Genomic DNA, 19,645 nt, shown 5'->3' with positions numbered 1-19,645 from the left:
TATTATCATTGGGTTGCTTTCAGTCTCTATGGTGACGTGGATGGGGGTGGCTGGGATGTTGTACAAAGCTTAGCGCCACATAAATAATAAATTCGTAACATTGCATTTTACGGACATATGTCCGTGTGTATGTATGTGTGTGTCTCTATGTTTGTGTGCGGTGTGACATTAACAATTTATCAGTGAATCGAAAAAGCAACAAGCCAATAAAAATCACTCCGTTTGACCGGCTACATTTGCTGGTGCTCCCTGCACACCATATTCTCATTCCCATTCCCATTTCATTCTCATTCCCTGGCCCTCGCTCTTCTTCCTGGTCTGTTCATCCGTTGTCCTTCTTCTATATAGTCGGCATCGTTTTGCGCTCGTCGCCCATAACAAATGTCAAATGGCATTGCAATATTGATGTTAGAATACATGGTCCGATTGTATTTGTGTATGTTTGTCCGCCATTTAGTGTTGTCCAGTTGAATACACTGTAAAAAATCATGCAAGGAAGTCAAACTTGATTTTAGGCCGACTATTTTCATGGAAACTCTTTGAAATGGTAGCTTGATGCTGATACTTGTTTGCCTAAATGAAAGCCACATGTTGTTGGTGAGTTTGGCTAAGATACAAAAGGTTTATGCACTAACTATTTCAGTTTGCGTCTGATTGCTTTGATTTTATAATTACAAGAATAGTATTTAAAATAATTTGTAAATTACACAATTTCTTTGTAAAATCATCGTTAACAATCGGGATGATCCAATATCCTAATATCCATCAAGGCGTCAAGCGGGCAGTTGAAACACCAACCAACATTTCATATTCTAGTCTTATTTCTGATACTTAGCTAAAAAGCTCGTCACCAACTAAGTAGCACAGACTTCAACCACAAATTCAGCTGTGCTAACCAGTTCGCTCTCATAATCTACAAGAGCGAACAAGCATGTAACTATCTATTTATGTTTTTGCATGGCGCGCTTTTAAATCAGCCTCTTAAACTGAACAATTTAAAATAACATCTAAATATTATATATATATCATATATAATCAGTAATATTTGATAATAAGTACATTTTAATTTAAAGAAATATTTACTTAAATAAGTACGGCATATATCTAAGAAAATAATGCTTAAGAAAACACAAAGCTTGCTTTAAACTTCTAGAAACTAGTTTCTTTCATTTAGAAAAAATGTGTATAAAATCAAATCTAGAAAGTATTGTGCTTACTTTAAGTAATAATTATTATTTTTCAACGTGGTGGTTTCCATATTAAATATTTTTATAAATATTAAAATACCATCAACTCCGCCAAATCTTGGGACAACTGAGTTCTTTGGGATTTGCACAATTTGTCTTAGCAAAGACAACAACCAATCGACTGCCACAAAGCTGTTTGCCCACGCTAAAGCTCAAGCACCACTGCTGCCGCTCAACAAGCAGCTTAAAATGCGGCTAATGCTAAAGTCTGGCTAAAACAAAATAATCAGTTGAGTGCGAGCTTACGAACGAACAACAGCGCGAACGGAAAACAGGTGGAAGTGCTTCCCGAATCGAAAGTGAAACAAAAAACGTGAGCTACAAAAGGCCGTCTGTTTTGGAAGTTGTCGCAATCGCGAATCTCGAACGGTGCTGCTGCTGCGGCTGGTGGTGGTGCTGGTTTGAACAAGTGAAGCAACAACAGCAAACAAGCCAAATCAAGCTTTAAGCCAAGTTAACTGACGGCGAGTGCAGTGAGCGGTGTGGTCAAACACACGCGAGAGCAAAAATTGTCGACTGCCCACACGACAAGAAACAAAAACCCGAAAAAAGCCAGTCAACGATATACGAAATGAATATATATATTTAAAATTCGTATATAATGTGTGCTTGCAATATATAACATAAAGTTGATCAAGCTAATTAAGAAACGTATTTAGAAATAATTAAAACAAATACAAAATGTTAAAAATGTGTAATTTTGTGCTTGCAATCATAAGTTGTTTACTTTTGCTGGTGCCAGCGTTAACAGCTGCTCAGGGGTTAGTAAATTCTACAATACAACAATCATTTACACGCATATATATGAATAACGACTCCCACACTCATAATGTATGGATAGCTGACAATGAATGTGTGACAAATTCAGGTGACGAGTTGCGCACACAATCTTATACAAATAACAAACATTGGAAATGACATCACGCCACTTAACTGAGACGAAATCCCAAAAACATAAAATAAAAAAAAAATAATACAAAAAAACAAAAGACTTAAGCAACGAACCGCATTTCTTTGAGTTATTGTGTGTGAACACGCAGCCCAAAAAATTGACAACCGGCTGCTGAGCAACTCATTATCCATCCTATCCATGTGCCATATAATTTACAAGTTGTAATCAAACGAAATTAGCATAAAATAAATTGAGCACGAAGCATCCCCAGGGGATTTGTTTGATGTTTTATATGCAATCAGATATTGGCATGACATTAACACTACAGACCAAAGATTTTAGTATGGATTAGGACAACAAAACATATTGTTTGACGTAAATTAAAAAAGAATCACTTAAATATAATATGGTTTTATATCAAGAGACTTTAGTAAGCTGTACTTTGAGATGTTATGCGTTTGCTGAGCAGAGTATATACTATTCGTCGGTGACTTTTAGCCAATAATACACATGCCATCTAAAGAGACGCGTTTCAACTGGCTGACTCATCTGTTATTATTGATCAAGAACAAATATACTCTATTAAACTCGTTTAACTCATTATACTCTAGGTGAAGGAAACCTTTTGGAGATATCTTAATGATTCTCATTTAGTCAACAACAGTTTTAAGTTGAATTTGTGCTGCATTTTACTATAAATTAAAGATTTTGTGTTTTAAGTTATTCGCGTTCATATTAATTGGCTATTCAATTTGTATATTTGATAGAGTATTTTATCTTCTTAATGCAATGTACAGGTATTCTTGCCGGTTAGATATAAAACAGCTATAAGACAAAAATAAACTCAAGCTGAGATTGGCGAGATTTTCGTCGACCTACGCAAATATTAATTTCATTGGTCTTAATTCGCCAGGGTGATGCAATATGCCTTATAAGCAAATGCCTTTTAGAGGATTCATATATTGAGTGTGTTTTTTGAGTTAGCTAACAAATTACATATATCCATTAACATTTCATATGCGCTTAAGCGGTGTGATTGCGAGCCACCCTAATGCTAGGTGACACATTGAATAATACACTTATTTACTGCTTGACTTCCGATGGCTAACCTTGAGTGTCTGTCAGTCAAGCTGACCAGTTGAATGAATGAATGTACAAATGTATTCGAGTGATTTTAGATTCGTAGAATTCTGATTGATTGATTTTGTTAAGAAGTAACGTTGGCGTTTGCTGAATTTTTTGCTACTACTCTCTCTCTGTCTCCCACTCTCCTTGATCGGTACATATATGGCTTAGGGTTCAGCTGTTGTCCAACACTTGCAAGTTGAATTCTCTTGCCATATAAGGTGCAGCTCAAGGCAATATTATGAATATATTTATTTATTTGCTTGTACATTCCATTAAATTAAGTTGATATCAACTGCTTAAAGCCGACATTTAACGCGACGCTTAACACGATGCAATCATGTGAAACCCCTGTATGTATATCTCTCTCTTTCTGTCTCTCTGTCTATCTATCTATCTCAGTCACTGCATTTTGTGGCGAATTTAAAGAAAAAAAGCGAAATTGTTTAATTTTTTTCTGCCATTTTGGCTAAGTGAACTCTGGGAACCTGTTTGTCCGCCTAACAAATCGTGACATAAACACAAAAAGAAAATGTGGGAACAGGTTAAGCGGTGGCAGCAATTGAAATTAGAACAACTAAGCAAACGGTGAATTACGCCAAAATGCCAGACAAAACAGACAAAAACAGGCAGACCCACAGACAGAGAGAGAGAAGTACGAACACGACACAGTTAACCAGTCTATAAATTGTACAATCAAAGCAGAGAAATAATAATATAAAAAAATCAGAGGTGTATAAAACGAATAGCCCGCATCGTTGGTCGGTCGCAACTTACCTTAAATGCCCAACAAGTTAACTGGAAAGCAGCAACAAAATTTGATTCCCTCAAAGCCCAAAAACGAACAGTTGAGTTGCGCTCGAAAATCGTTAAAGCGAACTTGTTTAAATTATGCAAGTCGTGCACCGAATTTGGCATTTTCTATCAATAAACATTTTATAATGTTTGATGAAAAAGTTGTGAAACCTTTCTCCATCCAAAAACCAACTGCATTTTGTGGCCAATTTGTTTGCTGAAATTATTACAAATTTTGCCAAGTATTTAGTTCCAGAGTTTTGACGTATGCTTAAAGAGAATACCTTAAACGTATTAACAAACTTTACCTTTTTCTGACTAACTATTATTTAACTTTTCAAACGCTATGATTATGAATAAAATTATATAATTTAAATATTATTGAAATGAGATGTTTAACTGAACAACTCATTTTTGTGCTCGTATTCTGCGCTCCCTACTGTGTTGTATATTTACTTAATCTTATGCTTATTCAAAGCTTCTCAGCATTGTAGTCACTCAATTCAAAATTGTTACTTAAATATTATTAGTCATTATTGACTCCAAACATGTTTATATATATTTAAGAATCACATCTTAATCCATTTGATTAATACAGCAAAAAATTACTAGACTCATCATTAAATTTATTATTCAATTATTTTAATCAAATAATTACCTCAGCTTACAATGTAAAAGTTTGAACTTAATTAAACACAACTTTTTGAGGTAGCTCGTATTTAACTTAAGTGTCAGAAGCTTGACTCATCCAACCGGCAGCAGCAATTGTTGTTATATCAAATGAGGAATACTTCACGCCAAAGTCGATTTTGTAGGTTGTAGTAGTAGTTGTAGGAAAACCACAAAAAATAGTTATTGTCGCAGCCGCAACAGCGCCTCCAAATGCCATTTCCGACATGAATCAAAACCGAAACCGAAACGCGGTCTCTCAAAGACGCTGACCCGAACTCGCACTCGCACTCGAACTCGAACTCAAGCAATAGTACATTACCCCATGGTATTGTTTAAGTACACATCTTCCGTTAAGCGCGTTGAATGAATAGAAAAACGAAAACAACCGAAAGAGCAACAGATTCAGATGCCATGCCAGCAAAGACTATATAGTATAGGTGTAATACGCTTTGCGGAACATTGTCTTTATTTATTTCATCTGCTGCATTAAGTTGAAAACGATTTATGTTACTCTTTGTTTCGTTTTGTTTTTGTTTCTATTTTTTTTATACTTTTTTTTTTTTTTTGGTTTTTCTAGCCTCTATACCATAATTGCGCCGAATACAGTGAGACCCAACTCGCAGTACCATGTGGCAGTGAGCATACACAAGGCAGCGGAGCCCGCCAGAGTTAAAGTTGGCATTTTGAGCAGTACGTATACGGATTTCAAGACCGTCGAATTGAGGCCCTATTCAACGCAGCTGCTGCACTTTGAGGTGAACTTTTGCATCAATCCATAATTGAGTCATTACTTTGAACTACTCTAACCTTCCCACAGTTGCCAGCGCTAAAAGCTGATCGTTATCGTCTGACAGCGGAGGGCTTGAGCGGCATTATCTTCACCAATGAGACCCAATTGCACTTTGAGGCCAAACAGCACACGGTGCTGGTGCAAACCGACAAGAGTATCTATAAGCCAGGTGATCTGATGCATTATCGTATTTTACTGCTCGATGCGAATCTGAAACCCGCTCGCGGTTATGGTCGTGTCAATGTGGAGATCCGTGATTCAGGAAATAATCTCATTAGAAGCTATAAGGATATACGCCTAACGAATGCCATCTACTCCAATGAGCTGCAGTTGTCCGATTATCCACGCTTTGGTGACTGGTCCATAATTGTCGATGTGGCCGAGCAGCAGCACAAGCAAAACTTTGAGATATTGGATCACATATTGCCAAAGTTTGTGGTGGATATTGATACGCCGCGAAAGGCCATCTACAAGGATGGCAAGATTGCAGCTACTATAAAAGCGCAGTGAGTGCTAACTGACATTGAAACAAAATACCAGCTTTAGCGTCAGGAAATCTTGTTGATTGAATAATTTATGACTTTTCAAAGATTAAAACAAAAAAACCTTTCACTAATGTTGTTAATGTTGAGCAAGCAAAAACCAGAAACAAAGTATAAAAAAAACGCAACACAGTTTTTTTATTCAGTGCTAATAGAAAACCTGTTGCAAATTCTGCTTAAAGCATTCAATATAAATAAGCTATATAAAAGCAGAATTGGCAATACTAATGCTAATAGTCTTCAGCTGGGAGTAATGTTCTAACTTTTCTTCACACAGCTATGCCTTTGGTCAGCCCATTGTGGGCGAGGCAACTCTCTCAATTTACCCGACTTTCTTTGGCTCGCTGCAGCCATTTGTCAATGATTTGATCACCAGGAAAGTGGTGCCCATCGATGGTAGCGCCTATTTTGAGTTTGACATTGAGCAGGAGCTGCGACTGAAACAGGACTATGAGCGACAGTATCTGTTGGATGCATTGGTTGAGGAGCGCTCCACAGGATCGGTGCAAAACTATTCCACGGTGCTTACCCTATATTTAAATCACTTTCGCATAGAGACTGTCAAGCTGCCCAGCTATTACATACCAGGCGTGCCTTTTGAGGCCACGGTAAGTAGCCAGCTATATTTATTAAAATTATAATTTAATAATATACTTCGATCTGTACATATAGGCACGCATTGCTCGGAACGATGGTACTCCGTTGAGGGATTTCAATCCGGAGATCACCGCCTATTTGACAAATGTTTATGGCAGCAGTGAAATGTATAATCGAACCGTATACAGACTGGATTCACGTGGCGAGATCAAGATGAAGTTCACTGTGCCAATTGGGGATCGCGATGAGTTTCATTCCATTATTGTTGACTATTTGGGTGTTATTAGCGAAGTAGGCAAAGTGCCGAGAAAAAATTTGCACACCAAGAATTACATAACAGCCAAGGTGCTAAATGACAAGTAAGTGACATTAAAATAATGAGCTCATTCAAAAGATAATTTTAATCTAAACTTATAGAGCTGCTACGATGAGTAAAACAAAATTATTTGAGAATTTAAAGAGCCCACATTCTATCAAAACAGAACCCAGTCTTAAAATCAATTCTTGTTTGATTATGGTTTCACATCTAAATAAAACTCTATTTAAGATTCGAACATAAAAATTAATCAGAATTATGTTTATATTACAGGCCCATGGTTAACCAGGAAATTGCTATTGCTGTGCGTTCCAATGAGCCCATGAAATACTTTATGTATCAGATTGTGGGACGTGGTGACATTATACTATCGCGCACTGTGGATGTGAGTAAAGAAACGCTCTTGACCCTATTTGAATTATTATAATTGTTTCATCCATATTTAGGTGGCCGATAATAATTATCATACCATCAAGGTTTTGGCTTCATTTGCGATGATGCCACGCGCCAAGTTGCTCGTTTATATGGTTGTCAATGGTGAATTCGTGTACGATGAGCAGATCATACAATTCGAGGAGAATCTCTTGAATGCTGTGAGTGAAACTATATAACTTAATAAGCGTCTAATTTGACTAATATTCAAACTCTTCCTTCAGGTGCAAATTGAGGCGCCGATTAAAGCACCACCCGGCCAAGATATAGACATAAGTATCAGCACTAAGCCCTACTCCTATGTGGGACTCATGGTTGTCGATCAAAATGCGGCATCGCTACGAAGCGGTAAGCTGAACTAAACAACACTCTTATCCAATGATCTAACTTGTGTAATCTTTTCCAGGCCATGATCTAACACACGATCGTTTGATGGATGCCCTCTATGCCTATGAGCTCAGTGACGTGAATACGCCCGTGGGTTCGCCCGGCAAAGAATCTGGAGTTATAACCATGTCCAATACGGATTACATTGTGGAGAAGGGTAAACCAAACACTTGAATTGTTTGAGTTGATTATATTAATAATAATTGTAACTTGTACAGAGGCAGAGACGACACCATCGATAGGACGCGATAGCGCCACCACCATGGAAGAGGATAAATTAACAGCTGTGCGGAAAACCGATATTGGACCTGCGCACAAGATCGAGGTGAATACACTGCCACCCGGCAAGGGACGCTATGCATTCTCGTATACCCCGAAACCCTATTGGCATAATCCGAGAGTGCATGTCATGCGTGATCCGGCTGAGACTTGGCTCTTCCTCAACATCTCGGCGAGCAGCGATGGTCGCAATACGATACATCGACGCATACCCAGCGACATGACCTCGTGGCTCTTGACTGCCTTCACTTTGGACCCAGTCAATGGCTTGGGCTTGAATGCGCCCAGCAGCAAACTGGAGGCTTACAAGGAGTTCTACATAGCCACAGATCTACCCTACACCATACGCAAGGGTATATTTGAATTAAATTAATATAGATTTGTGCAATTAATCCTGTTCTTCTTTTTCCCCAGATGAGCTCATTGCTCTGCCTTTTGTGGTGCATAATAATCGGGATAGTGATCTAAGCGTTGATGTGACCTTCTATAATACGGCACAGGACTTTGATTTTCCAGAACTGGACATCAAGCAGCTAACTAAGCCCAGTACGTTAAGTCTGGATTAAAGAATAGTGTGTCTTACCTAATGTCTATACATTTGCAGAACTGGAACTCTACAGTCGTCGCACCATTCAAGTGCCAGGCAAGTCGGCACGCACCGTCTCGTTCATTGTGACACCAAGACGTGTGGGTGCACTTCCCGTTAAAGCAGTGGCAGCCACTTCTCAAGCTGGCGACTCTGTGGAACGCACTCTGATGGTCGAGCATTCCGGTGCCACGGAGCGTGTTAATCGTGGCTTCCTCTTCGAGTTGAACTCGAATGCGCAGAGAAAACAAAATGTTACCATTAAAGTACCACGGAATGCGATACCCGACTCGACGAGCATTGAAGTTAGTGCTGTGGGTGATCTGATGGGCAGCATTGTGGGCAATCTCCAGCAGCTCATCCGTTTGCCCACTGGCTGCGGCGAACAGACCATGGTCAACTTTGTGCCCAATCTAATGGTGCTGCGTTACTTGGGTGTAAGTTTTACATAAACAATATGGCCATTATATATGGCATATAAAGCCATGTCATATAAATTGCATACTTTCAAAACGTTAACTCTTTGCAGCGCCTGCGTCAGCTGACTCCAGATGTGGAAATGACTGCAACCAAGAATTTGGCGGTGGGCTATCAGCGGTTGCTCTACTATCGTCATGAGAATGGTGCTTTCAGTGCCTTTGGACTGTCTATTAAGCAAAGCTCCACATGGTTAACTGCCTATGTGGCCAGATCCCTAAAGCAGGCAACGCCCTACATTCAAGTAGATGAGCATGTGCTGCAAACCGCTTTGGCCTACTTGGCCAGCGTGCAGTCTGGAAATGGTGGCTACGAGGAGAATGGCGATATTTTCGAGCAGTTCGATGATGGTGGCATAAGTTTGACTGCATTTGTTACCTTGGCCATGTTGGAGAATGTGGTAAGATAATTGCCGACAATCTGTTGAGCAAATACTAAATTGCATCGCGCTTACAGGAAGCTCATGCCGAGTATCGGAATAATATTAATAAGGCGCTGGATTTCATCGCCCGTGGCTTGGACACATCGAGCAATCTGCATGCCATGGCCATAGGCACCTATGTGCTCTCACGTGCCAATCATAATGCCAAGGCTGCTTTCCTGCAGCGTCTGGATTCAATGGCCACCAATGCCGATGGACGCAAATGGTGGAATAAGACGGCTCCAGCGACGGAGCAACAATCTCCTTGGTATAATACCACACGTAGTGTCAACATTGAGATCTCTGCCTATGCAGCTCTCACTCTGCTGGAAAACAATCTCGTGGGCGATGCTTTGCCAGTGCTGAACTGGCTAATGGATCAGCGGAATGTATTCGGTGGTTTTGTTGCCTCACAGGACACTGTTGTAGGTCTACAGGCATTGCTCATGTTTGCCGAACGCTTCTCCAGTCAGGGAAATAATGTGCAGATAGGTTTTCATTATGGCGAGGGTGCTGAGACCATACTTAATGTCAACTCGGAGAACTCACTGGCTCTGCAAAGTGTTGAGGTAAACTATTTTAATTTGGAATCGAGCAAGATGAAGTTTGACTCATGAAATCTTCAATCTTTCTTTTGTTTAGCTGCCCAGCAATATTAAGAACGTGAGTGTTTCGGCTACTGGACGCGGTTTGGCACTGGCCCAGGTGAGCTACAGATACAATACGAATGTGACAAGTGCCTGGCCCCGATTTGTGCTCGATCCAACCGTGAATCGGAATTCGCATGCGGATTATCTGCATTTATCGGCCTGCGCCAGTTTTGTATCTGTGCCGGGCGATGCCGAACGCTCCAATATGGCTGTGATGGAAGTGTATCTGCCGAGTGGCTTTGTCGTCGACACGGATACACTGCCCACGCTGGAGTCGAGTGAGCGCATCAAAAAGGTGGAGACACAGCAGCGCGACACCAAAGTCATCATCTACTTTGATTACTTGGACAGGCGGGAAGTGTGCCCCACGTTGCATGCATACAAAACGGTGAAGGTGACAAAGCATCGACCAGTGCCAGTTGTGATGTATGATTACTATGATAACGGTAGGTTCACCTTTAGATTTTTAAGCTCTCAGTTTATATTTAATATTTAATCTATTACTACTCTATATAATATTAAACTTGTCGACTTTCAGCTCGTCGCGCCAGACAGTTTTATCGGGCGCCCAAATCGAATATTTGCGATCTTTGCGAGCATGCAAATTGTGGCGACTTCTGTGAGAAGGCCGAGAAACGTGAGTCCCGTCGCCCAGATGACTATACGGCCATAGCAGGTCGTAATTCAGCTAACAACCAGGCAACAATAGCAATGCTATTGATGGCCATAGCTATTTTATTACAATTGCACTGTTAGAAAGAAGAAAACGGAGGTGTTCCAATCAAGTGGAGCCGACGACATCAACGGAAGCTTTAACAAAAAACCACTCATCTAATTAATAAGTTAGATTTAGGATAAACCGTGAACTAAACCCAACTAATTTTAACGATGCTAAAAGTTGCCAATAATAAAAACAGTTAACAATCATTAAAAGACGTCAACGAAAACTGTGTTGTGGCATTATAAAATATACATTCTGTTTTAATTTTATTTTTATTAAAACAAAAAGAGAGAACAATTTATAAATAATTTGTGATCAACGAACAAAATGAATGCAATAGTTTGGCCTAGCAGGCCTAATAATATAGGTCAAACAATATGCCATTACAAAATATTTGTAACCTCTTGTTATAATTTCTCTGTGCTCCGATATATTTAGGGCCTTTAGCAAATCGCTTAAATAGGAGACAACAGTGGAGCATTTGTTAATAAGTTCCAAAATAAAATTTGCAGTTGTAAAATTTAATCAACTGGAATGAAACAAGAAAAGGATGATCAGAAAGCGCCATCGCCAAATCGAAGAGTGAAGACTATTAAACGTGATGAGAATCGCGGCAAATGGTCATCGAAAACCGAATTTATACTCACGTTAATGGGCTATGCGATTGGCATTGGTAATGTCTGGCGTTTCCCCTACCTCTGCTACCGCAGCGGGGGAGGTAAGTTAAGCTGCGCCCTGAACTGAACGACTGAACAGCTGAACAGCTAAACAACTGAACAACCGAACAATTGAACGTTGTGCTCAGGTCCAGTAATTGATGAGTGGGCAATTTTCATTTTTTCAATGAGTTCTTTGCTCACAATCCACTCGAACAATTCGCTTGGGTCGCGAGTCGCGAGTTTCGCGTGCTCAAAAGTAGCGCATGCCCCGAGTGCAGTGTCTATTTTAAGCTCAACATTCAATTATGATAGCTTTCGAGTGAAAGCTGGCACGTTGCTGTGGCATGTTGTCTGTGTGCGTCTGTGGCGTTTATTGGAACTTTGTCATCGGGCAGCGAATGCCTTCGATAGCTCAGTTGGTAGAGCGATGGACTGTAGAGTTTTCTCGAGGCTTGGTGTTGCGAGCATTAGCAGGATACTAGACCAGCAAAACCCGGCCTAGATATAACGCCTGCTCTTGTCCCATCAGTTCATTGAATCGCGATATGTTGAAATCCATAGGTCGCTGGTTCAAATCCGGCTCGAAGGATCCTACATTTTTACGTTTTCTAAATTTTTCATGTTTTTTCTTGCATTTCTTTAGTTTAACCCAGTGGATTTCGATTCCAATAATGAAACTGCATTATCTGTTTTTTTATTTAGATTTTGTTTACATATTAAAATTAAAATTCGCTTGCTTAAGTAATTTTTCAAGTATTCCTTTTTATTACATTTCTTGAGGTGAGTTGTATAAATTTTATTTGATTTTTGAGCAGATGAATTTCGTTTATACTCCTCTAGAGTAATTTCTTTCCAATCAAATCCCAATGTTTTAGAAGTACCTTTTCCCCAATTATCACCTGTAACTGCAGATTATTACAGAGTAGGCTATATCCGATTCCTTATTTGCTCGTCTATTTATTCTTAATTTTAGGTGCATTCCTGGTACCATATATGCTGATGGTAATATTATGCGGTATTCCACTATTCTATATGGAGATAATGATTGGCCAATTCTCAGGCACTGGCTGTACTGGCATGTTTCGATTGGTCCCCATATTGAAGGGCACTGGCATTTGTATGGTTATTGTGAACATGTACTGTGTTTGCTACTATTCCGTTCTCTTATCATATCCAGTACGCATGATATATTACTGCTTCTGGAAAACGGTGCCTTGGATAGACTGCGATCATCCATGGAATACACCCAACTGCACAAGTCTTGATAAGGTTGAGTTGATCTACCATAAATAACTAAATATATATTTTAAGATAATTCTTTAAATTCAGGTGCAAAATGATTATGAGGGTCGTTTCACCACATCGGCAGATGAATTCTTTCAGTAAGTCAAACCCAAAGTAGCGAAACAGCATCTTATTGTTTTCACATTGTATCACAGCCTGGAAGTTTTGCGAATCTCGGAGAGCATTAACCATCTGGGTGGCATGGTGTGGGAGCAGCTACTCAGTCTGTCAATTTCTTGGATCATCATTTGCTTGTGTGTGCTAAAGGGCGTTAAGTCGGTAAGATCTACTTTAAATATCATATTGAAGTATAAAAATAAAAGAGTGTTACAGACTAAAAACCAACAGATACAAGCTGATAGCCGAAACAATATTCATTGTTTTAGCTACATATATACGATTTATATATATATATTTTGTCTAATAGGTGGGAAAGGTGGCTTACTTTACGGCATTGTTTCCCTATGTGCTGCTAACCATACTCTTTGTTCGAGGCGTTACCCTGCCCGGTGCGGCAACTGGCATTAAATTTTTCCTTTATCCCGAGTGGCATCGTCTGCTTGACTTGAAGGTCTGGGCAGATGCGGCAATACAGATGTTTTTTGGCCTGGGCCCCGGATGGGGCGGCATTGTTAATATGGCCAGCTTTAATAGTTTTCGCAACAATGCCAAATTTGACTCGATTTTGGTAGTGTCGATCAATGTGTTTACAAGCATATATGCGGGCATTGTGGTCTTCTCCGTACTGGGTTTTCTGTCTTGTAAGTCCTTCAAAACACATGCATACATAAGTCGATAATTAATTTGGGCTTTTTCATAGTCAAGTCGGGCATACCCGTTGCAACAGTGGCCACATCTGGTGCGGGTCTGGCTTTCGTTACTTACCCGGAAGCAATTGCGTTGCTGCCTGTGCCGCAGTTGTGGGCCTTAATGTTCTTTATAATGCTCTTCCTGTTGGGTATTGACAGTGTGGTGGGTATGCGACGTGTCTATTACCAAATTTCGAACAGTTTATCGATAAATGTTAAAAATTATGCTCTGCTTCCTTCACTTTATATCCTCTTATAAAGTGAACTTTCAACTGGAGTCCTAGTTGTTTGTCTTCATTACTCAATAATTTGAAACGCTTATTTTAATTGAAGGACACAAAATTCTGTGTATCTTGTTAATACAGCTAATAGCTTCTAACTGCACTTTAATTACCAGCTTTAATTTATAGTTTGTGCAATTGGAAGCCATTTGTTCGTCGCTGCTGGATGAGGTTGTATATTTGCGCAAACACAAAATGATGGTGATTATCAGTTTGTGCTCAATCTTCTTCTGTGCAGCTACCATTATGTGCACTAATGTAAGTACTTAATTGGAAATCGATTTAAATCGAAGTCATTCATAATACCTTCCCTAGGCTGGCATGTACATATTGCAATTATTCGATTGGTACTCATCGGCAATAGCGATTATAGTTATCTGTTTGATTGAGACCATTATGGTATCGTATATCTACGGTATTGATAATTTCATGAGCGACGTTGAGTTCATGTTGTATGAGCGACCAGCTATCTATTGGAAGATTGCTTGGAAGTATATATCGCCAGTGGTGCTGACTGTAAGACACCTAATCAATTGATTTTATTATCGAATACTTTTTAAGTCGATCTTATATTCAATAGTTTATATTATTCACAAGCATTATATTCATGCGTACCATTACCTACAATGACGTAAAGTATCCGTATTGGGCCGTCCTCCTTGGTTGGTTTAGTTTTGTGTCCTCGGTTATGTTTATACCCATATACGTATTTTACATTATGATCCGCAAGCGAGAAACGATGTGCGATAGCCTAAAGAAACGTTTGAAGCCCTTAGATTGGACACCAGCCGATCCAGAAGATCGAGCAGATTATATCGAATATAGAAAACAGCGTAGTATGCCAGCACTTATGTCCGAAACAGAAGCCGAACCAGAAGGGTTGAAATAAAATATTTTTAAAACTGAATCACTTTTGTATACCATGTTCGTATTCTCGAGAAGTGACTCATAAGAGAATGATTTTGATAAATTAATCGAGTCCTTGTGTTTTTTAATAAAAATAACCAGACTGTTGAGTTCAAGTGCTTTATTTAGACAGAATTTGTAAACTCTAACTTAACATAATTAAACCTCGGACTGCTAATTCTGCTTACGTCTTATCGTTGTCGCGACAAAGCTGCATTGGTGGAGGTGTCAGTTGTCCCGGTTGGGTCCCACGATGGTTCTCTAGTGGAAGGTGCTGACGGGGCGCACGTGTTGTGTGATATTTATTCTAGTTTGTTAGTTTGAGTTATTTGTAATAATATATATTAACTGATATATAGCTATAAATAAAGTTGTTACGAAATTTTATTTTTAAAATTTTTTTTTAATTTAATCTCTTATATACAGACATTATATACATACATACCATTGCAAAATTCTTAATATAATTTTTACACATTTTTTATGGGTTCAAGGTATAGTACAAATTAAAAGTGTTGGACAGATTAGTTTACTTCCTCGGTGACTTCATATAATTGATGAGTAATATCTGCATTGCCCACAACCTCCTCATATTTCTGGCGATCTTCCATTTCTACGGGATACCAGTCGTTTGGTCGACAGGCACGCCTGAAGCGATTACAAAATCCGCCAGTATTCTTGCACATAATATACACGCCATAACCTGGAATACACAATACAGGCAGCAGTACGAACAGACTTATATAAATCGCCATGGAGAAGAGTAAATGTTCAAATGAGGAAACTATGATGCTTATTAGCTGAAAGCAATTACATACATATTACTATGGATACTTCATATATTAATTATATACTCACTAGCGAGTTCAACAGAAATAGTGGCGCTATGAAACGCAGTATAAAAACCTTCCATGAGGCAAACGGCTGTCCAAGCATGAACTCAATGTCCCGCTGGAATCGCTCCCGTCCGTAGACCCAAAGTACAGCCAGAAGGAGAAGCAAATGCATAACACTATGCGAGATAAGCGAATCCGCGGATAATGCAGTTAAATGCCGAACGCCGTGCTGGCAAAGAAAATAGATATACAATTATACATTATCAAAATATATCGGACAGAATTCAATACACAAATTAATATAACTTAATGGATTTGATATTTGTTTAGTGAAAAATAATTTAGAGTATAGGAATGTGAAAACAATGGATATTATCTAAAGATAAATTCCAAAACCTCTGATTAGACTTACGTTCGAGCAAAGTAATACCGAAAAGACAGATAATAAGCCCAACACTCCATAAATAACCTTCTTCTTATACATCCTCAATACCTCGAACTCATCGAAGAGACTCGTAAATACCGTGAACAGTTGCGTGATCTGTTAAATATGTTAATTATTAAAAACAGAAATATATATATATATATATATATATATATATGTACAACCAACCATGACAATCAAAGAAGCCATCAGCATCATGGTAAAGTAGATAATGGTCCACATATTGGGCCATTCCAGTGTAGACAAAGCACTGGCACCCGATAAATATGAAACCCAGTTTTTGAGTACATATGAACTGAAATCTTTTGGCTCAATGGCTTAAAATTATATAGACAAAATAAATGTATATATTAACTATTATACAATTATTTGCAATACTGCAACTTACTTTTAAAATAATTATCCAACATATAGGTGACCATTCCGAACAAAATGTAGACGAGTGTCTGTCCAAACGCAATGATCCAGTTATACTTCATAACGTTTGTCTTGAAATTGTTAAAGCTGGATAAAGCTATAACCGTGCCCCAACCAGAACCAAAAGCCTGCAGGACAATAATAAGCATGGCGCGGGTACCGTTTACCATAGAATCCGCACGGGGTTTTACAAAGTGCGTGAGTCCATCCCAGGCACCAGGTAGAAACAGAAAGCGAATGAAGCACACCACCAAAAGCACCAATGTGGAGACGACCATGTAGCGAACTAATTTACCAAACTGCAATTAATAAAAAGCTCTACGGGAATTAAAAATATTCAGGCACGAACTGTTCTTGAAAACGGTTGGAATTCTATTCCGTTTGTATTTGAATTTAAACTACGGTAGCTAAAAATTACCTTAGCTGTTTCCGAGAAATTATAAAAAATGAAGGTAATTAAAGCCCATATGGCAAAGGAGAAACCCACAATATGCCAAGATAATATGTAACTCTCATCCACCGGTTGACTCGTTACCTCATAGTATTTTCTGTAGTTAGAAGTAGTTATTAATTGAAAGACAATATATACATATACATACTTAAAGAATATCACTGAAGGCGCACGCACGATAGTCATTTCGAAGGTTTCCCATTTATTCCTACTGTCTAGAAGTGTGTGTACTTGTGTATTCGTCATATTACAGATCTATAAATCAAAAACATATATTAGACATATTCAGTACTAATACTCATAACAACACAACAACTCAACAGTTGATTCATTGGACCAAGAACTAATTCCCTCGCAGCTCCAAGGCAGAGTTGGACGTAGGGAATGCATTATGAATATAAGTGGGACGAAGGCAAAAAGGCTATAATAGAGCAGAGTTGCAAGGCTCAATGCAAGACTCACATATCCCATGCCTGGAAGAAATGAATATATGTCAACCTTATCCACATATTTGTACATTCAGATATTACCTTTAAAAAACGGCGACACTCGAAAAGCAGAGATGAAACCACTGCTCGAGAATTGACCCATAAATGAATGTATTACCAGTATAGGGACCAGATACAAAGCCATATAGATATAGTAAGGTAAAATGCCAAACACTATAGTGACGCAAAATCAATTTCAAATAGGTATAATAATAATAATAATAATAATAATAATAATAATAATAATAATAATAATAATAATAATAATAATAATAATAATAATAATAATAATAATAATACAATAATTTAAAATCATTTATTTCTTTTTAGAGTTGTGAATTGATTTGGAATAATAAAACATTACTTAATGTTTCCTTTCTTTAGTGATTTTTCTTCATAGTTAGTTTTAGTAGTAATGTCACCACGATTTATTTAAAATTAAATAACGATAGGCGTACAAGGTATCTCCAAGATTGGTGAAACCTAATAGCTTCACTTGTAATTTCCAACCATTAAATTAACAGAACTGCCCTCGTCTTTGTATAAAGATGCATTCATTTATTATTTTGAATACTAGATTGATAAGCTTATCAGATATTTTTAATTTAAAATTTTCTTTTTTTTTGTATTTCATTGGAAATTGATATTTCACATAAATATACTTACAGCCCATATCGAAAAAAAACCAATACGAAACGACAAATGAATCCAATTTTAGTGCCAAACCAAAACAGGCGTATATATAGTCCGTTGGCTTTTCCCATTTGCCACGATGCAAGTCCGGTTTGAATGGCTTGCGGCCACTCTCATAGGAGGTCTCATATACCATTTCAACAGTTACGATACGCTATATCTCAGTATAGCAATAATACAGAATATAATTGCACTTGGAAAATAAATATTAATTAAATCAAAGTCTATGGTGTATGACACATCGCACAAACCAAAATATTGTTGTTTATGAAGCTGAACAATGCAAGCAACAAAAACAAAAGATTAAAACGTTTCTAGCAAAGCTACAATTTAATTATTATTATGCTTTGTTGGTTTGATTTTTTTTTCGCGCACCCGCTTACTTTAAATTGATGTTTTAATTAGAGGAACGATGGCAGCAGACTGAATGTGAGGCCAGCGAGAACATCATCTATACCATCCATGGCTTGGGATATATACGTTTTTTTACCCAGCTCATATTGAAAATGAAAAAAGGGAATGACCAAATTCTGCAAAACTATGTAACAGACACACCCCCTTAAATAATATATATTCTTGATGAGGATCACAGGCCAAGTCGTCGGGCTGTCCTTATGAACGAGCGGATCTTCGACACCTTAAAAGCTGGGCACTACTAATTTGAAATTTTAGCTCTTGTATACCGTACAAAAATTACGTTTATTTCATGTTATCGATAACCCATTCCCATTTTGCGAGTATCCATACAAACCGATTTCCGATAACAATAAAAAAAACCAAATTTTAAGGATATATCTAATAATATATCTTAATGCTGAACATCTGTATAATATTCATATTTACAAAATTACAGAGCATGTGCAGACACACTCATTCGTGGAAGATAACCTGAACGCAAATCTTAATAGCATCTCCTAGTCGAGCTTTTTCGACTAGAGCATTCTTACAAGTTTGATAATCAACTCAGCGGTCGCAGTCTCAATATATATTTGAATAATCAAAGCACATTTACTTTTAGAAAATAGCAGCAATCAGTGGCGTAATCAGCTGCCCCATAACCTCATCTTATCTTAACTTAACATATACGCAAAGTGATTTAGATGAAAATGAATTAATAAATTATAATTCGTCCCACTTTACGGAACGCGACCCCCTCTATGAAAAGTTGGATACGCCCATGCCGAAAATACAAAAAAGTAAGGGCAATTAATCTTACACCTGATACATACAGCCAGATAAATTTAGTTGGGTAATATACCTAATACTAAATTTATACGTAACACACAAAACACATTTAGGCTTAACAAATCAATAATATAAAAATATGTTTGATATCTTATGCCATTAGATTATTTTTATGAGCAAAACAATTTCAAATGGTTTAAAGCTATCCCCAAAGAAACGCCCCTTAAACTAAATTGAATTTACATTATATTTATTGTTAATA

General features: G+C 38.1%; 3 protein-coding genes and 1 non-coding gene across 5 annotated transcripts; 3 read left to right on the top strand and 1 right to left on the bottom strand.

Moving 5' to 3' along the window:
* The first annotated feature begins 1,506 nt into the window (after window positions 1-1,506).
* On the top strand, window positions 1,507-11,178 carry LOC6561763 (CD109 antigen). The gene is made up of 16 exons (XM_032735987.2): window positions 1,507-2,008; window positions 5,309-5,486; window positions 5,549-6,027; window positions 6,341-6,671; window positions 6,736-7,019; window positions 7,250-7,361; window positions 7,423-7,569; window positions 7,633-7,756; window positions 7,815-7,952; window positions 8,014-8,427; window positions 8,489-8,620; window positions 8,679-9,097; window positions 9,190-9,537; window positions 9,594-10,127; window positions 10,201-10,654; window positions 10,747-11,178. The coding sequence occupies exons 1-16, from the start codon at window positions 1,929-1,931 to the stop codon at window positions 10,962-10,964; spliced, it is 4,392 nt and encodes a 1,463-aa protein (XP_032591878.1). The 5' UTR covers window positions 1,507-1,928; the 3' UTR covers window positions 10,965-11,178.
* Window positions 11,179-11,450: 272 nt separating this feature from the next.
* LOC6561764 (sodium- and chloride-dependent glycine transporter 1) lies at window positions 11,451-14,869 on the top strand. Of its 2 annotated transcripts, none has more exons than XM_032735988.2 (9): window positions 11,451-11,647; window positions 12,649-12,857; window positions 12,918-12,970; window positions 13,028-13,151; window positions 13,300-13,633; window positions 13,693-13,844; window positions 14,092-14,220; window positions 14,278-14,478; window positions 14,543-14,869. In XM_032735988.2, exons 1-9 carry the CDS (start codon window positions 11,464-11,466, stop codon window positions 14,849-14,851), a joined length of 1,695 nt encoding a protein of 564 aa, XP_032591879.1. In that variant the 5' UTR covers window positions 11,451-11,463; the 3' UTR covers window positions 14,852-14,869. The 2 variants fall into 2 exon arrangements, with proteins under 2 accessions (XP_032591879.1, XP_001988608.1); XM_001988572.3 differs by having other exon boundaries at window positions 12,562-12,857.
* On the top strand, window positions 11,990-12,177 carry Trnay-gua. The gene is made up of 2 exons: window positions 11,990-12,026; window positions 12,142-12,177. It is a non-coding gene; the product is annotated as a tRNA-Tyr (tRNA).
* A 478-nt stretch (window positions 14,870-15,347) lies between the features above and the next one.
* Window positions 15,348-18,377, bottom strand: LOC6561766 (sodium- and chloride-dependent glycine transporter 1). The gene is made up of 10 exons (XM_043214566.1): window positions 18,172-18,377; window positions 17,548-17,679; window positions 17,339-17,490; window positions 17,166-17,272; window positions 16,985-17,114; window positions 16,538-16,865; window positions 16,318-16,466; window positions 16,117-16,245; window positions 15,727-15,933; window positions 15,348-15,668 (listed from the first exon to the last, which is right to left on the bottom strand). The coding sequence occupies exons 1-10, from the start codon at window positions 18,332-18,334 to the stop codon at window positions 15,393-15,395; spliced, it is 1,773 nt and encodes a 590-aa protein (XP_043070501.1). The 5' UTR covers window positions 18,335-18,377; the 3' UTR covers window positions 15,348-15,392.
* Window positions 18,378-19,645: the final 1,268 nt, after the last annotated feature.

Source organism: Drosophila grimshawi, unplaced genomic scaffold (genome assembly GCF_018153295.1).
Source record: "Drosophila grimshawi isolate 15287-2541.00 unplaced genomic scaffold, ASM1815329v1 contig_1377, whole genome shotgun sequence".
In the NCBI taxonomy this organism is placed as follows: Eukaryota; Metazoa; Arthropoda; class Insecta; order Diptera; family Drosophilidae; genus Drosophila; species Drosophila grimshawi.
The sequence above is the reverse complement of the archived record's forward strand: the minus strand, read 5'-3'. Positions and strand labels throughout refer to the sequence as shown.

Bases quoted from the DNA above. Each gene is read 5' to 3' on its own strand.
- LOC6561763 (XM_032735987.2), top strand. From the start codon at position 1,929: ATGTTAAAAATGTGTAATTTTGTGCTTGCAATCATAAGTTGTTTACTT. The intron at 6,028-6,340 runs GTGAGTGCTAAC...TTCTTCACACAG, and splicing joins GCAGCTACTATAAAAGCGCA to CTATGCCTTTGGTCAGCCCA. The intron at 8,428-8,488 runs GTATATTTGAAT...CTTTTTCCCCAG, and splicing joins ACCCTACACCATACGCAAGG to ATGAGCTCATTGCTCTGCCT.
- LOC6561764 (XM_001988572.3), top strand. From the start codon at position 11,464: ATGAAACAAGAAAAGGATGATCAGAAAGCGCCATCGCCAAATCGAAGA. The intron at 13,845-14,091 runs GTGGGTATGCGA...TTTAATTTATAG, and splicing joins TGTTGGGTATTGACAGTGTG to TTTGTGCAATTGGAAGCCAT. The intron at 14,221-14,277 runs GTAAGTACTTAA...TACCTTCCCTAG, and splicing joins CTACCATTATGTGCACTAAT to GCTGGCATGTACATATTGCA.
- LOC6561766 (XM_043214566.1), bottom strand. From the start codon at position 18,334: ATGGTATATGAGACCTCCTATGAGAGTGGCCGCAAGCCATTCAAACCG. The intron at 16,866-16,984 runs GTAATTTTTAGC...TATTAATTGCAG, and splicing joins ATTTCTCGGAAACAGCTAAG to TTTGGTAAATTAGTTCGCTA. The intron at 15,934-16,116 runs GTAAGTCTAATC...TTTCTTTGCCAG, and splicing joins CGGTATTACTTTGCTCGAAC to CACGGCGTTCGGCATTTAAC.